Below are 21,716 nucleotides of genomic sequence, written 5' to 3'. Positions count from 1 at the left end.
CACCAGCTGCCATTCCAAAAACTCTTGGATGGCACTTAGAAAAACTGTACATTGACAAAATTTTCATCTGTCAGTTACAAATATGGCTCTGCACATATACTACAGAAATACCTTTTGACATGCAAGGATCTTTGGAAGAACGCAATGTGCATGAAGGCCAACACCAACTAAAGAACTGGCAGCTGTGATTTCACATCTTTTTGTGTATAATAATTTGTGAATCTTGTATGCTCCCCCCCCCCCCAAGTCTCAATGATTCTGAGCAGTTTATGACAAACAAACAAAATAATTAAAATAAAATGTAAAGTCAACATTCTGGCAGATTAGGGATTTTCCTCCTCCCTCTACCAGAAACTGTTCTCTTCTCCTTCCTCTCAAAGTAAACATTTTCTAGATCATTCCTGACATCTCCAGTTAAAGTGTGGAGTTCCAAATAAGTGAATCCTAATATTGTGATGGTAGCGCCCTGTGCAAATTAAGTCATGGACAAATCTTCAAAAGTTGGTGTATAAAATAGAATAGCTTCCCCAAAATATTAGCTGTTCAGTTTAAATTAAGGCTCAATCACCTCATCAGATAACAAACGTGTTCTCACAATATTAAAAAAACTCAACTTTGGAAATAGAAAAAAAATGAACAAAATTTCATAGGAGTTGACATAACAATAATGAATAGTCTTGCAAAACCTGGCTATCTCTTTGAGGTTTAAAAAAGATATAGAATAGTGGATGCCATCTAGTGGTGACACAGACCCTGGTGCTGTGGACACCAATTTGCCAACTTCCACCATCTTCTAGATGACTACACAACAAACAAAAACACTCTGTTACTAAATACACAACAGCATTTATTTTACCTCCAAATTATTCTTTTTCCAGAGAGTTACAATTCTTTTACCATCTTCAATCAAAATGTATTTCAAACCAGAATAAAGGTAACATTTTATAGAACCTGGGAATGGACATTACAATATAAGCTAATTACAATTCACGTCTCATTTTAGGTATCCTCAAGTACCATGATTGTTCTCTAACTAATTTGATCTCTTTTGATGGGTGACGTGGGTAGTCTGCTTTATCGGGTTATTTAAGCAGTTCTTCCTCCTCCTCCTCCTCCTCAGTATTGACTCCGTTTTTTAAGATTATTGAGATAAAACTTAAGTCTTCCTCAAATATGGCCTGTGGACCAAGTTCTCTGCTGCAATTTCTTCACAATTACACATCAAGGCTGCTTCAAGTCCCACCTCCCTTTATGTATCAATATTGTATTGATTTGCAAAAATGCAGTTCATTGAAACACACAAGTAAAACTACAAGTAAGCAACATTTACTTATATACATATCAAACTTCTTAACCACCCATCTCCCCCATAAAGGGGCTCTGGGTGATGTACAATTTAATCAGTATAATAAAACATTAAAAACCATCTAATTTAAGATAAAAACAATTAAAAATGTAAAACATTATAACATTACAAAAGATGGAGAGACTAAAAGATGTTAATATAGGCAGGAAGGTTCTCATAGGGCCAACCAGCCCCATGGCTGTGTGGGACTGTGTCCCCTATGCAAGACTACACAGCCAGATTTTAACCCTTTGTGAAAGGCCAAGAGATTAAGGGCTTCCCTCACCTCTGAAGACAAGATGTTCCACAAAGTAGGGGCAGCCACAACACAGGCCCTCTTCCTTGATCCCATCTGTAGCATGCCTTCCCTGCCTGAATGAGTGGGACAGGATGATGTGGTGAGACGAAACAGGTTTTATAGGTAGCCAGGCCCTATGCCATATATGATTAATAAATTGTATAGTAAAACATTCTTGTGTATATTTGTTGTACTGGACAATCAATCCTACCCAATTGGACCCTATTGGTTTCAATTGAATGGGTAAACATATTCAGGGTGAAAGCATAAACTCAGCCTTTTAAAACTATAGCTTTTTGAAACATCAATTCATACAAGCAGGAATCGCTGCACTAGTATCGCTGCACTATAGAAACAAATTTATTACAGCATACATTTTTGTGCAAAATAAAATAGGTTCTAGTCTACACAACAGTTACCATATTTAATTGCCGTTAAATTTCAACCGCTCTTTTGTGTTCTACACACACACACGCACATACACACACACACCTCTTTAGAAGTGTTAAAAATGGAACTCTTCATTTCTTTACTTTTTTTTTGTTTGCAAGGAATGTTGATGAACTTTTGTTTGCTGATTGACAGAGGAAGGCGCTTTCAGAGAAGTCTTCTTACTCAAAGCTTTTTCTACCGCTCCTGGTTTCCATAGCAACAACTCTGCATCCTCTCCTCCTGTAAATAGAGAATCATCAACCATATTCCAGCAGAAGGAACGAACGGTAGCAGAGTGTCCTCCCTGAAGTATTCCCACAGAATTCAGTCCTTGAGCACAACACTCTACGAGACAAATGCTTCCTGTTGACATCCCTCCAAATGCAAACAACTTGTCCACTTGTTCATGATAAACACCCCCAATTAAGTAATCCAGTTTGATATTTTCTACTTCTCTGACGTCTGGAATATGTAATAATGTAGTTGACTTTTCAGAATCCAGCTCAGCAAGATCCCAATAACAAAACCCTTCATCGTGTGTCATGCAGTAAACCTGCCAATAATCTTTTCCAGCCCATCCAATAAAACTTACGGAAGAATCAGAGTTACAAGTGGAAACCAGAGCATTTTCTTCCTTGTCTTTGTTAATATCAAACACATTTACCAATCCATCAGTTGAGCCTGAAGCAAGCAAATGTGGTTTGTTGGGATGAAAACATACTTTAGTAACATCATCGTTATGAGACTCTGAATAGACACCTAGTGGCTTTTTGCTAGAAGAGGCACTGTTTGGGCAGCCTCTCGCATCCCAGAATATTATGAATGCATCCTCTTTCACTTTTTCTGTGCCAGCACATACTACAAGGTCATTGCAGCTTATATCACAGCTAATGAAAACATTGGAAGGAGAGCCAGAAAACAACTGTACAGGCTTCACGGCAGATGAACGAATATCCCAACACTTCAATGATCCATCACTGCCAGCTGAAAATAATATATTTTCATTTGTATGTGCAAATCTGACATCACTTAGCAATGCAGGAGGGCTATTATATTCTTGTAGCAAGCACAATGTCTCCCTGTTGTAAACTCTGATTGATGTATTGGAGCAGGAAACAGCCACTAAATTGCTCCCTTCTGCTCTTGAAATATCTATGTCCAATAAGTAAGATGGGTCTTCTGGTAGTGAACACCGTTTTGCTATTTGAAGGCTAGAAAACTGTTCCTTGATCTTCTCCATGGCAACTGACATTAGAGCTGCATCCAGGAAAGTAAAGGTCTGCAATAAATAAAGATAAAGATAATTATCCTTCCTTTAATGCTTTATACATGAATAGACAATTTCTCTAAATCTGAGGGCCATTCATTACTGAGTGCATAAGAATTCAGAGGACTATCAGCGTCCCATAAAAGTTTGGCATTATAAAGCAAAGCATGGCATGGTCTTCCACATCCCAGCACCTGTCAGACATGCTACCCATTTCATTTGGATAGCACAGGGTTGTAAACGACTATCACAACAGATAGACAGTGAAGCTGGCCTGACTGGGGCCAGATATTGATATATATATGCATGTACATGTGTATGGTAGTGATTACGATGCTCAACAAGGGGAGAGTGGGGAAATTCAGACTGTAGTCCTCCCTGAGGCAGAAAAGTTTTCTTTATGACTTTGGCCAAATACTCTCTCAGCCCTAGATTGAGAAGTTGAATAAAAAAATCCAACTTCCAGCCCAGACTAGTGTGGTATAGTCCAATCCAACTCTATACATCCTACAATGTGGCTAATATTAATTACCACACAAAAACTGCAATAAAAATAGGAATAGTCAAATTTGTAACACTTCCCATTTATCCAATGAATGAAATCTTTATCACAGCCTGACTTAAATTGGGTGGAACTTTTAGAAACCAAATAAAATATCTTCAAAATCAGATATGGCCCATGGACCTTAAATTGCTAGGCCACAGGTTATATTTGTAGCTCAACTTCTGCAAAGCAATTTAACTGAAATAATGAACAAGTATATTTATAATTGTGAAACTGAATACAATCAGTATTAGCTGTCATATGACATATCATTGTCCACTGACAGGGAGATGAAAAAATAGTTTTGACCAGGCCTTGGGAACTCAAGAAGAAAATATGAGAAATCTTCCATCAACACTGCACAGTCACACGAAAAAATGATGACCTTACTAATTATCGATGTATATGTTACTTTTCTCCCTTGACACATAGAGTGTTTCATTCACACTGTAGGAAACCTCCAGGAATGCCAAACTTCTTCCTCCATTACTTAACACTTCTGCCCTTTCACGTTTTCAGATGTAAGACAGACACGTACTTTAATCAGGCATGAAGTTTCTCAATGTCTGTGTGACATTGAGCCTGATTTTTTTTGTCAAGAGGGGGACTTTTAATCTTGCAACCATTGCATCATCCCAAGTCCATCAAGGCAAATCCCCCTGCCACAGAACGATGCCATCCACCCCCTTCTCAACACCACCAGCAGGCAGGAAAACCATCTGCTATTCTTCACAGCAGTGCTATGATGGGCAATGATTTTGACAGATGACTAAGTCTTTACAGTAAGCTATCCATCAGGATTCACTCCCCATTCGTTTTCTATCTCTCCCAGCCAGAAATCAGCTGCCTAGGCTAACAGAATTGGTGGGCAAAAGGCACAAGAGGATTCTTTACCCCCTAGGTCTCTGAGCCGATTTCCTGCTTAGTGATCTGCGTTGGCTTGAATAGGTGGCAGCCCAAACAATAGCAATAGCAGTTAGACTTATATATCGCTTCATAGGGCTTTCAGCCCTCTCTAAGCGGTTTACAGAGTCAGCATATTGTCCCCACAATCTGGGTCCTCATTTCACCCACCTCGGAAGGATGGAAGGCTGAGTCAACCTTGAGCCAGTGAGATTAGAACCGCTGAACCGCATATAACAGTCAGCTGAAGTGGCCTGCAGTACTGCACCCTAATCACTGCGCCACCTCGGCTCTTGACTATGACTGACAAGATAGGAGGACAAGCGCAGATCAGTCTCTCCGGCTTCACAAGATGATTGCAACTTACCTACAAATTGTTGCTCAGGTTGCTTCGGAACACAGGCTAGTGCTCTTCTGTTAAAGCAGCCAAAATAGCAGCTAAGGGTGTGCTCTGTGAAGCGGCTTCACCATACAACCTCAGCACCACCATAAGTACAGCTGGCCATTGCTGTGATATTATGGGAGTAGGGGGGATTTGGCTTGAAAGAACTGAACTGCTACTAAAAGCAGATTGGCCTTAAGGAACAATGCTCAGGGATTAGAGGAAAAGGGTATGCCCATAGAGGCCTAAGGTTGCCAATAAATGGCAGATTGTTCTTGCTACCTACTGACGGTTGGTCAATGAAAGCTTGTATCCCTAGCAAAACTATCACAGCTCCAGGGAGAAAACACTACTTGGACATAACAATGCTAATCATTGTAGACCAGTTTATTAAACTGTGGTCTAAGGAACCCTGTTGGGGAGGGGTGCTGTCCAAAGCCCTTTTCAGGGGTCCATAAAAGCAAAATTCTTTGCCAGATATTGAACACATTTGCGAACAATTGAAACAACAGTACTCTTTGTTATTTTTTATTTGTTAAAAAACACACAGGTTTTTCATGAAAAACGTTTTTGTTAATATCTAATAGGCTCAATGTTTTTACACGAGTCAATAAAGAAATATACCACAAATGCGTCTATTTTATTTTTTAATACAGTAAACGATCTATCAGGCAATTTGGCAAAACCACATTACTGTCTACCACCTGTTCAAGAATAAGCTTGGCCTGAATGGAAATAGCTAAATAGACTGTACACCAGGATAGGAAGATCAAAGGGCAATCTAAGAAAATGGAGCTTCCCCATGGAGGACACTTGATGTGAATGTGGAGAACAACAATCCATCTCACATAGGGCTCGGTGCATATGATGACTTTCGACTTGTACTGAGGAAGACCTCATGCTGACAAGAAAAAATGCTGTCAGTGTGGCCAAAAATAGTTATTTTACCTGCTCAGTGTTGAACATTGTATGTCTCTAATTTGAAGGTACTTCAGATACAGAAAGATCAGTTCAGATAAAATAAAAAGTAACCTGAGAAGGGCAAATGAAAGAGGTTGTTGGAGCATGTGCATGCCATACTTAAGAGAAATTGGGACACATCCACACACAGCTGGGTTGCGAGCCATCAATTTATTGATTTTTAACACAAAGCTAAGATTTGTTCTTCACTGTTGTCAAACAAAGAGCTTAAGAAATACTCTCATGTCAGAATCCAGAGGGCCCTGAATTATTCAAATATAGATCTACACCCTCCAAAAATCTAATCTGCTTGTAATAAGTTTTTTTAATCTGCATACATGTACATATCTTTGCACATATGAAGATGACACACAAAGTGGCCTAATCGTTCTCAAAATATATGCAACCTTGTGAAAAATATTATTCAAGCCAACTTAGTATTTCAATATTGTTACTGAGATCCTTCATTGACAATTCAACTTGGATATTATTATTTTTGCTTTGGAAAGAGAAAAGAAAATGATGCAAATGTTTGAAGCTGCTCTGTTATTAATATGAGCAATTCAGGAGGCCGCATCTACAGCAATTGAGTAGCAGGGTAATTAAGATTGTCCTGCTCACTCATTTGTTTGACTTTTCTTTTCGAAGCATATATATGCTCGCTCAGCCTAACTAGAACACAATTCCAGAAATAAACACAAAAACAGAAGGAAAAGCTATCTCCAAATTACAAATAACCCCAATCAATGACTTCTTAAGTAAAGTTTGGTCTATTACTTAAGGCCTCAAACTAGAAACCATGAGATCATGAAATCCGGCTGGGTGACTTTAAGCCAATCACTCTCTCAGCCCACTTCACCTCAAATGGTTGTGGTTATGGGAAATAGTAGGAGGAAGGAATATTAAGCATCTTCGCTACCTGAATTACTTATAATAAAAGTGGGATTTTAAAAATCTAATAAAGTCCCACCACAAGGCTGTCCACAAAGTTAGTTTTCTACATCCCAGGAATTCTGCACAGCACAATTACAAGGGCTTGGGACTTTTTTTTAGAAGCAATTCTACTGAAAATCCCTCTTGTCATACTGGCCACCAAGGCTAAACTGACCTCAGCCTAACCATCCTAAATCTTCATCGGGCAAAAGCATCACAAAACACTGCCCAGCTCCTAAATCCTATTCATAATCCTGAGTGCTTCAAAAGTGCTGCTGCTTCTGTTATCCTTCAAAAGGAACAGATGTACACCAGTGATGGGATTCAAAAATTTTTACTACCTGTTCTGTGGGCGTGGCTTGGGGAGGGTATGGTGTGGCAGGGGAAGGATACTGTAAAACCTCCATTCCCACCCCACTCCAGGAGAAGGCTATTGCAAAATTTCCCACCCCACTCTAGGGCCTATCAGAGGTGGTATTTACCAGTTCTCCAAACTACTCAAAATTTCTGCTACCAGTTCTCTAGAACTGGTCAGAACCCGCTGAATACCACCTCTGATGCGCACACACATATGCACATACCCCAAAATAGAATAGAACTCTATTGGCCATGTGTGATTGGACACACAACGAGTTTGTCTTTGGTGCATATACTCTCAGTGTACATAAAAAGACAAGATACATTCATCAAAAATCATAAGGTGCAACACTTAATGATAGTCATCGGGCACACTCTCTTGCAAATTTAGCATTTGCTGTACAAGGCACTTTTGGTAAACCTTAATAGATAGTTAAGAACCCTCATTAGGTAATTTAATTTCCCTCATGGACTACATTTTGCTTTGAACTATAAAGCGGTTTATAGAAAAATAACCCAAACCAAGCATTTTGAAACCCTTTCATTTCAAAACCAAAGAGTGGTTTGCTCTTTAGATGGCTCAAACCAGTATCACTGACACATAATTCTCAATGTATTTTTCCCTTCATAAGTTGTATGGAGAACAAGTCATCATTTCTTCCCTAGAATTCCAGCACGCGTGGCCTGGTTCCTTACCTCCCCACCCTTTAGCTTGCCAGAGAGAAAATTCCAAAACCAGGGTTGAATCAGGAGAAGGAAAAACACTGAAGAAGTTTTACACAGAAAAATGAATGTTCCAGTAAAGCCTTTTCTGTAATTGTCCCCCTCCACACACTACAGCAATTGTAGATTTGTCCTTAGTTGCCGAATGATTTCTACCTATACTAGCTCAGTCGTGAGGACATTTTCCTCCTTAGGAATTTGAGGGGGTTGTCCCCAAAGAACACCAATATGCCATCCAAATAAATGGGGCATACATTTCTGGGGTTTGCTTTCTCAACAGAACTTCCTGCATCAAAGCGTGAAATGGATACTGGTAGTCCTCTACTTATAACAGTTCATTTAGGGACTATTCAAAATTACAACGGAACTGAAAAAAAGTGACTTCGGACCGTTTTTCAGAGTTACAATCTTGGCAACATCCCCATGAACATGTGATCAAAACTCAGGTGTGTGGCAACTGGTTCATACTTACGACCATTGCTGTGTCCCAAGGTCACGGGATCACCTTTTACAACCTTCTGACAAAGTCAATGGGAAACCCAGATTCACTTAACAACCAGGTCAGTATCTTATCAACCACAGTGACTCGCTTAACAACTATGGCAAGAAAGGTTGTAATAATAAAACTCCACAAATGTTTCACTTATCAACAGAAATGTTGGGCTCAATTGTGGTCGTAAATTGAAGACTACCTATCTAGGATACTCGGGAGAAACCAAATATTGGGCAGGGTAACACACTCAACCCACTTACCATAGATTTCCTGATTATTGCCTCAAGTATTCTGTACTATAATCCCAGGCCTGCCTACATATTGGCTGCTGTGGCTGGGATTGATGGAACTATACTCCCAAACACCCGAAAGGCTCAAAGTGAAAAAGCAGAGGATGTAAGCTACATGACAGCTGAGTAATGAAAGTCTGGGGTTTGACTCTCAATAGTTCTAAGCAAGATGCTCTCTTCGCCTCAGCCCCCTTAACTGCAATATGATGAATCGTACGTTTCAAGGCGTTCTGTGAAGCACGTTGTAATTTTTGGTAAAGAGATCAATTAGTGCATAAAGTATTAATCACTTGAATGTAATGGGGAGGTGCTTAGCAGAGAAATATGCTGAGGAACACTTTTTGTTATAAGATATGTTTTCTAGATCAACAAAGTGCTTGTTGGAAATTGAAGGAACAATATTGACTTTCATGTTCAAATTAAACTTGCTTCCTGCTTCAGAACGAATTAGACTCCAGTGCTCACAATTTAAACCAAAAGACCTAACAACATGTTCATTCCTACTGACATTCCTCTACAATGAATCCATGGGTGACTGAAATTCATTGCTTCATTTTGAAATCGCCCAATTGCAAAGAGGAAAAGAATAGAGGACATATCCTGGAGACCCGGTGCCATCAGCTTCCCCAAAATAGTGAATGCTTTTAGGTTCCCAAACAAATTGTTCAAGCTTTGGGCAAGACAGTCTCACATTAAATTCACTTGTTGGAAATGTTACTGTGACTTACAAGACTTCAAAATACAATTTGAACAAGGAAATCTACTTTCAGTTTTAATTTAAGGAGGAAAAGTGAGCTTTCAACAGTCAGAAGCCTTAAGAAGCTTGGGTTACCTGAAAATTTTTTTGGAACTTTCCCAGATTGCTATCGTATTAGGTAAAAAAGAATCATTTCTATGTTTTCTAGAGCAATATTTACACTTCGAGGGTACCGCCTTTTATAGGAAAACCAACATCCCAAACAATGGAGGAATAGCCAGTCATGCTGCATTTTTATCAGCCATTAACATTTCACTGAATCTTGTTTTGGACATGTGGAAAAATGTCAACTGTTGAAATCAAAATTCTCTGCCTCTTTAGGAATGAAATCTTAAGGTTAAACAAGCAATCTGGTTAAAAATAAATCACTGGGGTAGCCAGCAACTCTTGATCTTCTTAAAAGGAAGTTGCTGCTACACTATGAAGGGAGAATCTGAAAAGGGACCAAACGTTTGTGGGAAAATGTACAAAATCGTGGTTCTCCATGCATAGTAGGACATTATGAGTTAGGATACTTCCTACTAGCAGAAATTAGCAATGCAGATTTGAAGCATCTATAAACTTGGGATGTTTTCTTATTTCATAAAATCATGATCTTAGAATGTCAGTCTCAAGGAAAAAAAACGTTTTGGTTTAGCACAAAAAGACGATATAACAGAGTCATTATATTGATGTGCCTTTTTCTCCAGTGATGTAAAAAATACGCAATAAAGCAAACAACAGCATAATAAGATTCATGTAGGAGTTTTTTTTTTCTTTGCTGGATTATGTTCTTTGGAAACATTCCTGTGTTCCAGATTAATTCAGCTCTTCATCTAACCTCATGCTACATAATTTGTGCAGAAAGCCAGAGACAAAGAGAGGCTTATTTACCTTCCATTCTAAGTTGAAGCTCCAAGGACATTGCAAGCTCTTTGTCTTCTTCCATTCCTAGTTCATTCATTCATAGCGGCTAACTAGATGCCTCTGGCCTGTTCAAGGCAGGAGGAGTGGCTAGTTCCCTGCAACTAGAATTTGGAGCTATACCGCCTCCCACAGGTAACACTGTGTCTTGAAAATTGATTGTCCTGATAGGTCTGTCTTCCATGAAATTCTCCTAACCCGTTTTAAAGCCAATCTCATGGCTATCTCCATATTTTGTGGCTCTAGATAACCGAACACAACTTTCACAACAGAAACGTTTGTAAACTCATAGTGGTTTAGAAACTATTACAAAGATATCTAAAGAAACAAGGACTGGGAGGATTCACATGCAATATAAAACCATGGTTGAAAAAATGAGAGAATGAGAAATTTTCTATAGAAAGAGATTTCCAATGCACAGAAGATGGCATCTAGCTTTTAGCCAGTTCTCAAAAGTTACACAAAATGACAGCAATGAATTCCAATATTCAATTGTCATTTGAAAAACAGATGAAAAGGACTGTTTTGTTTAAGAGCATATTAAAAGTACTAAAGGACTAGGAAACCATCTCCAAAAGGTCTAAAAACCTGCCCAAACGATCTTTAATGATAGTGGAATATCAAACATTGTAATGTTCAATGTTTGACACACTGGATATAAGCACCATTTCTTAAGCTAAAAAGAGACCTATGAGTCATTTAATCCTACAAGGTTTTCAAAAATAGACTAGTGATTCATAAATTACATTCTTCCTCCTCCACTTAAAGAGAATACTTTGGCAATGATGAGATTTTACAATGGTTTCCACATCCCCGAGAGCAATGTCAGTGGTCCATGTAACCACCCAAGAACAACCCCCACAAAAAAGCAGAGTGTTTTGTATTTATACCAAGGTTTATTAATGTTTGCCAAGAACGGGCATGAGTTCACGCAACGCAGTTGACTGTTACTGATTCTCTCCGTTACTAACAAGCATCGTTCCTTTTCACTTCATTCTGAAAGTTTGCTTTAGTTTCTTTCATGCTGCTCTTATTACAACTTTCTCTTCCTTTCTGAGTCTTTGTCCTGGCTTTCCAGCATCTTTGAGGTTCAGTGTCAACTTGTTATCTTTAAATATAAAGGCTTTCATCACCTACTAGCCTACTGTATCACAAAATGGCACTGAAACTCAAGAAGCTGCCTGCCTTGTATCATCTCAATCCCCCTTTTAGTTCAGGTAATCATGCAATGACTATATGTTCTTCTATCATTCTTCCTAGACCTCACCTGTCTTCCCGTTCTGGAAGGGGGGGGGGATTTTTTTTTAAAGACTTATATACCGCTTCATAGGGCTTTCAGCCCTCTCTAAGCGGTTTACAGAGTCAGCATATTGCCCCCAACAACAATCCGGGTCCTCATTTTACCCACCTCAGAAGGATGGAAGGCTGAGTCAACCCTGAGCCGGTGAGATTTGAACAGCCAAACTGCAGAACTGCAGTCAGCTGAAGTAGCCTGCAGTGCTGCATTTAACCACTGCGCCACCTCGGCTCTTAAATCAGCAGCCGAGTAAGAAAATGTAAGAACATCTCTACCAAGGTCTACCATTTCATTTTTTACACTGCATCACCAACTGTCTCTATCATAGTCCTCACTACCAAGAGCCACAGATATAACCCTCCCAGGGTTATCCCCTTGCAACTATCCCAGAAGATATATGCAAGTTGATAGTTCATGAGTTACCTCCAACCACTTTTAAAGCTATACAATTTGAGGAGATCATGACATCTTCTGGTAAAGGAATTCCACAGAATAATTATTTGCTATATAAAGATACTTTCTTTTTCTATTCTAAATCTTCTGCCAATTACCTTCATTGGATGACTGCTAAATTTTAATTGAGGTTAATTAAAAATCATTTCAAATCAATGGACATATCTGGATTTCTTTGTATGTGATTAATATTTACTAAAACAATTTCAGTCCATATAGGAACATATAATGCTTTGTGAGTCCTGTTTCAGTTATGAATTAAATTAGAATTGTAAAACATTTTCATAATAAACACAAAATTGTTCATTTCGGATTTAATTTTTGTAACATTCAGCAGCAATCAGTAACTGAGGTTAACTTTTTTAAAATTCCAGAACATATAAAAACCACAGGATGGAGTCCCTGCCTTCAGAGACACTGTTTTTACAGTAAAAAGCCAGAACATGCTATGCCTCACCTGAAAAACATTAATGTTTTCTTAGAAAAACTTTTGTTCTTGCACGGATGAATGCTTATTTAATTAAAATAAATATGACTAGACAACTAAAATTATTCATCAGAATCCTATAAAGCACAGTTCCTTGTTCTTCTGTCTGGCTTCTTTCTGCCTTGCCTGGATGATCAGAGCACTGCTTAATGTACTCCAGCTATCCAAAATACTTTTACTTGTAGAAGCTGCCCAGAGTGACACTTGAATTGGTGCATATTATGGGAAGAACTAGTGAGATGTAAACTTTTAATATCACAATGAGAGATGGAGGAAGGGTTAATCCAGATTAGTGATACATTGTCCTACCAGAACTGAGACTTTTGATGAATTTTTGTACTTCAGCATCATAATTGGCTGTTGGGATTAAAAATATAAACGTATCTCCACACTAGGGTCTCGCACATTTGCAAGAGATCTCTCATGGTTTATGATACTTATCTATTTGTTTTATGCACCACAGCTCAACTGACCCTCAGTAGTTCACAATTTTAAAAAAAAACATAAAATGCACAAAGCAACACAACATATAATGTAGAAAGGGGAAAGGGAAAAATATTCCATGGTTCTAGACAATGTAACTTACAAGGTTCCAATTATTTGCTGTGCAAAAGAGCTGTGTTCAGCAGTTTTCTATTGCCAGAAAAGACACAATTTGAACCTCAAGGAGATTGATCTGTGGGGTTCATTGCATAAAAGATTCCTTTTGAGTCTCTGTTCTGACCCCCTCCTCCATCCAGTAACGAAAGCCAAGACACGCTTAATGAGAATGTCCTTTAATAGCAAGTCCAGACTCTCGGTGGCTGAAAGCCAAGTAAACAAACAGATAAGGACCTTGGCAGCAAGGCCGACAAACCTTGGCAGCAATTCAAACAAACTCTGGCAGCAATCCAGCCTGGCAAGTTAGTTTCCCTCTAGTCCAAGCGTTGACTTCTGCAAGAAGGGCGTGGCACCAGCAGTCTTTTTTATAGTCTGGAGAGGAGCCTAATGACCATCAACTGACCGTAATTACCTCCTGTAATTACGTAGTTGTTCTTGACGCCGAGCTCTTTGACGTCGTGCATCCCGGAACAACTCACTGTTGGTTTCTGGATCACTCTCCCTTGTCTCCTCCCCACTGATCCAAGGATCAGGTGCCACCTGATGGCCAACCAGTCTCTCTGAGCCCTGCTCAGAGTCGGAACCCTGTCCAGGGTCCTCCACATCCTCCAGGGCCGACTCACAGGGCCCCTTGCTGTCGGAGTCTGGTGGCAGCTCCAACGGCTCCTGCTGGGCCACAACAAGTCTCTATACCACACCGCACACTAAGGAGACTATGCTAAGCTTCTCCTCCTGGAGAATGAGCAGAGAGAATGATGAGTTCCAGCTAGAGATGGTCCTGAATGTATTCTGACACCAAGCCATGACATTAACGTATGACCATCTTAAAAGCAGCACTTTATGAGTTGTACTCTGAAGCCTACAGATGGTCAGTGATGCCTGCGTAAACAGTGAATGGATAATGCATCTCAGTATCTTGTAATACTATCAAATCTGTCAAATATACTATTTCTGCAATTTTTCATGAGAGTTTTTATAATTTGGGCAGACTCACACACAAGAAGGCTTAAATCTTATATTTGACCATTGTCACACATATTGATATATTATAAGCCAAGATTCATGAACACATAGGTAACAAACTAGAGCTAAATTCAAACATTCCAATCAAAGGAGGTGGACAAAGTTTTAGGAAACTGGTCACAGAAAATAAAAATTTTCCCAGAGTTCCACTGATAATTTCAATTATCTCAGAGGCTACAACTTTCTATCTTTCATACAACTGGATTGCATCAGCTTTATGAAATATCTGGTTAGTAACAATACTGATTTCCCAGTAAATCTTTCTTCCACAAAAAGTCTTTAAGTATATACTGTATTTTTTGGAGTATGAGACACTTTCCCCCCGCCCCTAAAAGAGGGTGAAAATTTGGGTGTGTTGGTGCGAATGTAGCCCCACCCACCCACCAGCCCCCACCCTTTGGCCTCTGCCTCCCAGCAATTTACCTCCTTGCAGCAAACGGGGAAATGCGGCTTGAGGCGGCAATAGGCTATGGCAATCGCTGCAGCCTGAAACAGCTGATCATCGGGAGGCCTGTGCTGAAATTGAAAGGGAAAGTGGCTGTTTGCTGCAAGGAGGCAAATTGCTAGGAGGCTGAAGCAGATTTGTGTGTGTGTGTTTGCGCGGGCGCTAATCAGGCTAAATTGGAACAGGCTGTTTGCTGTTTGCCGCAAGGAGGTAAGTCAATAACTATAAATGCCTATAGAATGTTCAAATTATTAGATTTTTTAAAGACTTTTATTATTGTTCTAGACAAATTAACAAAATAAGCTTTTTAAAATAAATGCTTGAACTGAAGAGGCCCAGTGCTATTTTATCTTCTTTTAAAGAACAGAGAATAACGTATACTTCCACAAAGCCACATCAATTTTAACAGCATCTGTGCAAGTATAGTCTGAAATGTAACACCACAAACAGTGGATATCTTCTGTACTGTTTGCTGTTTGCTGCAAGGAGGCAAATTACTGGGAGGCAGAGGCAGATTTCCAAAAGCTAGGTGTGTCTTACACTTCGGAACATCTTATACTCTGAAAAATACGGTATAGCTCAGCTTCTGTCTCTCAGGTTGTTGGGTGGCTTAGAACCGCTTGCTTTTTATCTGGTGCTATAGGACTTTCATTTAAAGGGTTACTGCTTCTAACTTTACTGTTAGATTCGAACAGGTTCTGGATTCTTCCTCAGAAACATCCTTACCCTCCAACAGTAACTCCTCAAATTAACTAAGCTTAAACATTTTGTACAATCCAAATGAATACAACTTCTGATCTAAGTTTCAGTTAGATATGCCCTCCTCAGAGAAGCCACTCTCCATTTCTTTTCTCTTTTATTTCATGCTTATGTGTGTGAGTCATTGTTTTAATTTTTTTGCTTTCCCAATTCTAGAATTTTCTAATTCTAGAAATCGCTGGAATTTTCTGACCATTCTGATTCCTCCCTTCTGTTTTTCAGTGGTTTGCTTGAACATACCTGTATTTGCTATAAATGGATTGATGCATATTTATCTGTAGTCTTCTTGAGTTAAAATTTTATCACACTGAGTATATTTTATTATACTCAGAACAAAACTAACAGCAATTTTGAAACTTGGATTTGTAAGCTGATGTACTAACCACAAATTGCTGGCGGGACCCTTGCTGTTCCTTAAAGGCACAAAAGGTCAATTGCAATTGCCAGTTGTTTCTTCAGATCTTATTGTCTTGGAAACCTGGCTTATATAATGAGTGCATTAGAGTGGGTATCACAAGATAGTTGGAACGTCCAACCAAAGTATTATTTCAATATGAAAAGTGAGTCATGCTTTAAAATATCACATGTTATTGTCACATGTTATTGTTTGAAGGTCTGAGGAACGTGGGCTACTTTGCTTTAAATGGCCTTTTCTTTGAAACAGTTCAGCAGTTCACATATTTTCCAAGAACACCTTCAAATCTTTCTCTTTCATTATCCAGGTAATGTGTGCTAGCAGTATGATCTATTTTTTTAAAAAAAGATACTGTAAATCCAAAATCTAATTACACCAAGCATTGGAAATCTTTTCAGGAACCATTTTATGAGCACCCCTTCCAACATTGTTCAATTGACGGCTTTATTGATACCTGGTCTGTTTGATAGACACACATTTATCTCATTTGCTTCTTGTCAAATAAAATAAAATAACCCTGACTAATTACATCTTTCCTCCTTGTGGGATAGGGATGTTCTGACCTTAAAACCAAAATGGTTTAACAGTTTAATGCCTTGCCCTATAATCCCATATACTGCATGTTGTGATAGGCCAAAAATCACACCAAGATAAATCACTTCTGAATTTTTTCCATCTTTAATATATGCAATCATGTTAGCATATTTTTAGTATTTTCCCCTAAAATGTTTTAGTTCGTTTTTCAATTGAAAAACAGCTTGCATGTTATATTAAAGATATACAGCAGTTCCTTTCAAAATACACTCATGTGCATTATTGTATCATAAATATTATTGTATCCTAAACATTTTGCTGGCAGAGGGGGAGAACTGTGGCTGACTCTAAGGTCATCACTGTAGGAAGATCAAAATCAAAAACTTCTCAAGTAAAAGTTTTATTTTTCAACCATTTCACCACAGTGATTCTCCACACAGAACCATCCTCCCACAAAAATCAAAACATAAAGAACATAGTTAAAAATGTGTACATTTCCCTCTATTGTTTTAGAGTATGATTGTTGTGATTCTTTCAATAAATTCAATTATCTTGAGCACCATCTATATAATGACAGAATCACAAAGTTGGAAGAGGTCTTGGAGGTCTCCTAATCCAACTCTCAGATCTTCCCCACTGTTTAATTCTTTCTCTCCTTTCTTCTTTCCAGATGCAGAATTTTAGATTTCTCTTTGTTAACTTTTTCCAACTTGCTTGAGCCCACTTTTTGTGCCTGCCCAAAACTTTTGGAATTTTGCCTTTTTCTTCTAAAGTGATATCCATTCCTCTAAATTTGTCTATTCTGAAGTGATATCCATTCCTCCAACTCCGTCTATCTGAAGTGTTATCCACTCCTAGTTTTGTGTGATCTGCAGATCTGATAAATATCCCTATACCGCCTTCACTTAGGTCATTAATATAACTATACCCAGGGGTGGGCTTTAAAATTTTTAGCAAGGGGCTCTGCCCAGTTGCTGGGTGGGTGTGGCCATGGTGAGTGTGGCCTAGTCAGTCTCCTGCACCATGGCAGGGAGGGCGTTTTTGCCCTCTCTGGGCTCCAGAGGCTTTCCTCGAGCCTCTGGGAGGGCGAAAATGGCCTCCCCAGGCTCCAGCCCCTCTGGAGGCCGGAAACATTCCCAAATTTCAAGCAGGCGCGTTTTTTGCCGTTCCCGAGCCTCCTCACGTGCCCTGCACTTACCTTCATTCAAAACTGGCCGTGTGGGGACTCCTGGGAGGGGTGGGCGGGGCAGGGCCAGCCAGGAGGAGGATTTGGGGGTTCTCCGAACTGCACAGAATCTTAGCTATAGGTTCTTCCGAACCTCTGTGAACCCCCAGCAGCCCTCCTCTGACTGTGCAGATGAAGAGCACCAAAAATATAGGAAACTGGGAAAGTTTAAAATATTATTTATCACAGGAAGATTTTATATAAACTATATATTTATTAAGATTTATATCCCATCTTTCTTTTATATACGTTTTATATAACTCATGGTATATAATGTTGTCACCTCCTAGTCTCACAACACAACAACTCTGTGAGTTTGGTTAAGATGAAAGAGAATATTGGCCCAAAGTGATTGGCTGGTGAACTACCAGAGCTGAAGATGACCTTGAATTGGAATATCCAATTCCAGACCAATATCTTAATCACTATATCAGACTGGTTTTATCATACCTTCACGAGATATGAAGACTGAAATTAAATACCCAATTCTTAACTGCTGTAGAGATAAAGATGAAGACTTAATACTAAAATACTAAAAATAGAAATCAAAAACATACTAGACAATTGTGTTTAATACATACACACACACACGCACACTTACAGAAACAAAAAAACTTCTTGAAGCAAAGAGTGCTCTGCTTTAATGTTTTAAATTTCAGCTTGGAGAATTCTCAATACTAATCAGAGGTTGCTGGGGACAACAGAAAACAGTAGAGGGAGTCATGCAGTAGTGGGTGAGGATAAGTTAATCTGATTGAGCCCATATAGAAAAGGACCCATCTATCACTTGTGGAGATAAGGACTGTAAATCTGAGTCTTCTGTCTGCCATGAAGATGACATTGACAACAAACTGGCCTCCTTTAGAGGATGTGCAAGTATTGTTCCAACATATATGCAGGATGCATGCATTTATAAGAATTCTAGAAAACTTTGCTCTAAATCATATTCCAGAATTTAAGAAAATGGGATGGGTGGAGTGAAAGAGAGAGAATAGGAAGAAGCATTAAGTTCTGGTTGTTTTTATTCCACTGGCCTATTGTTGCTTCATTTTAAAAGAATAGCTTTCAGTACCTTGCAACATTTTCTTACTAGGTACCTCAAAGACTTCAGCCAGAAATCAGGGTAATGATTTCATTAATCAAAATGTCTAAATGCTGCATTGCTATGATTTACTGGTAGCATTGGGTGCTTCACAAAGCCCTCCTTGACTGAAATGGTGAGGCAGGGTTAGACCAGGTTAACACTTGAATGCCAGATCATCAAGAAAACTCAAAGCTATAGATTAGACTACGAAGTCAAAACAACTTCACTGAAGAAGGCAACAGTAAACAACTGGGAGTCTTACAAAGAAAACTACCTCTGTAGCCGTTGTCCCCAAGACAGATTCTTTCCATTATTGCCCTCAATGGGAATGTTAATGTCATTCCTTAGTTAGCCCACTTGATGGCACTAAGTATTACAGCCAAAAGTTCAGCACCTGGAATCTATCACTCTGGATCAAGCTACGCAATTTGGACCAAGTATAATGTTTCCTTTTGTTCAAAAATAGGGATAGGTAATGTTTGATGCTCCAGATGTTATGTGCACCGCAGTGCTCAAAGCTTCAGCACTACTGTCTAAGCTGGTTAAGCAAAAAAATTGGAGCTGGACATCTGGAAGTTTACATAAAACCCATACCTGCCATACAAGAAAGAAGAATTAAGTTCTCTTTGCTATTTTGAAGTAAAGGAAGTAAAATTAAGTCAGAAAAAATGCTCAGTCATTATCAGCTGAGGAATTTTTTTGCTTCCATGTATCTCACTTTATTGATAGCACAATAAAATATGCTATGTTTTTTTAAAAAATTACTCATTTAAATTGCTAGAACTTTTATCCTGTTTTACATAAAAAGCAATACAAATTAAGCAACATTTTCAAATTTACAATCCACCTACTAGTTTTTCTTTTAAATCCAATATAAAAATAGAAATAACAATAATAGTCCTTGCCATTGCAACCATTATTAAGGCTTTACCCAATTGTATCTATTTTTTACCTCCAAAATTATATTTAGAACTGTCACATATAGATTACAAAGATTTGTATCATAGGTACTCCTAACCACAGCAGTTTTTTGCAAAGAATGGAAGAATGATTTTGACAGCAAGAACAGCCTAAAGCTCTGCAGCATTTTTGATCTGAAAGGAAAAAGATGCCAGGGACATACACATAACATTTAAAAGCAACTCCTTAAAGCAAACGTGTTTTTCTTTTGGATCACGCTTTAGCTAATAGAATGGAATGCATAATTGTGCAAAAAATGCAACTGTTTCAAGAACAGTGCCAAGAGGTGCTATACAAACAAATTTTCTTGCTTCAAAATGAGGAAAAAATGGATATAAAAAGAATGATGGCTGCAAAAATGGGTCTGAAAGTTATATTGTATATGGAGGGAAAGTGACAGTTGTGAACTATGTGGTCAAAGAGCAAGAAAGAGATGATTTTAAAAAGTACAAAGCAATTGTAGACATTTTATTAACCATTTGCTTCTACCTAAAAAAAAAAAAGATCCAGGGTGATCATAATGGAAATAAAGAGGGGTCGGGGTTTGGAAGTGAATGAGAAGCTAAGGAAGGATTCCATACAGACCTAACATCTACGCAAACCGTGAATGGGAGAGGAAGAAAATTTTGTTGCTGGATATCAGTTCATATTTATTTGTACCCTGGCAGGCAACTGTCCCAAATCTGACTTGATATCTGACGTAGCCTTGTGACTAAAAGGCTGTTTTTAAACGATGGAAAAGTTGTCTTTGCAGCAGAGTTCAGAGTTCAGAGTTCAAAAGTTCAAAACATTCAGCAATCCCGACCTGAATTTGTAGCTGACGGATTGGGGGAAAGAAGAAAAAGCAGAAACATGCGCAGCAAAAAGCAATTTACGTTTCAGACCCGGCATTCAATTTATAGCATTCCCCACCCCACCCCGAGCTGTTTTGCTTTTGCTCTAAGATTTCTAATCGTTGTTTTGTTAAACTTCCATTAGAAAAAAAATATTTCCAAACCGGAAGAAAATATTTTGGCTCAAAATAAATTAATAGACACACAAGTTATCATAAGAGAGCAAGCACCCTTCATACGTGGAAAATAATACCAGAAACGCCGATTACCTCCTAGAGGGAATAAAACGAATGTTCTGTGCCGTCCGAACGTGCGTGCGTGCTTGCGTGCTTGCGTGCTAAACGTTTTTTCCCCTGCTTCTGCGTTCTCTCCCGCAGCAATTCCATTGGCTTGCTCTTCCAGCAGGAAAGGCGCAGGCGTCAAAAAGTAGCGTAATGTTGCGTTGATAGGTCAAGAAAAGAAAGGGGCGGGGCGCTTCAAGCACGGCCCAAAGCCGTAATCCGGTAGAGATAAAGAAGGAAAAGAGAAGAATAACTGTAACTTCCGGTTTGCGTTCAGATGCTTCCTGTGGGGGAATGTTTATTAATTGATTTAAAGAGTCTTTCTTTCCCTCCAAACCCCTAATCTGTTTGAGAGTCAATTGTACAGCACCGCAGATTTGCTTGACAATCAAAAGCATTTCTGCACTTGCAAAAATCCTTGTGGTGGTCCTCTTGGTGAAAAGTGGCTTAAGCGTGGGCTTTATTATGTCTATGGAGATTCTCAGTCATCCAGATCATGGTTGTCCCAAAGGTACTTTTTCAAGAGGCAATTGGGCCTTCTGGGTTTTCTTTGAAGACATTTCGCTTCTCATCCAAGAAGCTTCTTCAGCTCTAGTTCTTCAGCTCTGAGCTGAAGAAGCGTCTTGGATGAAAATCGAAATGTTTTCAAAGAAAAACAAGATTAAGTCCAGTTGCCTCTTGAAAAGGTACTCTTGGATCCCCTGTATTAGTTCCAAATTCAATATTTTTGCTC

General features: G+C 38.9%; 1 protein-coding gene and 1 long non-coding RNA gene across 2 annotated transcripts in view; one reads left to right on the top strand and one right to left on the bottom strand.

The window, feature by feature from the left end:
• Positions 1–21,716, top strand: part of LOC148049772 (uncharacterized) — a 61,534-nt gene that overhangs the window by 20,356 nt on the left and 19,462 nt on the right. The window lies entirely within an intron of this gene.
• On the bottom strand, positions 827–21,129 carry WDR89 (WD repeat domain 89). Its single transcript, XM_087727398.1, has 2 exons — positions 20,972–21,129; positions 827–3,354 (listed from the first exon to the last, which is right to left on the bottom strand). Exon 2 carries the CDS (start codon positions 3,325–3,327, stop codon positions 2,173–2,175), a length of 1,155 nt encoding a protein of 384 aa, XP_087583524.1. The 5' UTR covers positions 3,328–3,354; positions 20,972–21,129; the 3' UTR covers positions 827–2,172.

Source organism: Thamnophis sirtalis, unplaced genomic scaffold, assembly GCF_051295495.1.
Source record: "Thamnophis sirtalis isolate CommonGarterSnake01/CBP01778 unplaced genomic scaffold, rThaSir2_p1.2 scaffold_1, whole genome shotgun sequence".
Classification (NCBI taxonomy): Eukaryota; Metazoa; Chordata; class Lepidosauria; order Squamata; family Natricidae; genus Thamnophis; species Thamnophis sirtalis.
This window is presented reverse-complemented; position numbering and strand designations above follow the sequence as displayed.

Bases quoted from the DNA above. Each gene is read 5' to 3' on its own strand.
- WDR89 (XM_087727398.1), bottom strand. From the start codon at position 3,327: ATGTCAGTTGCCATGGAGAAGATCAAGGAACAGTTTTCTAGCCTTCAA.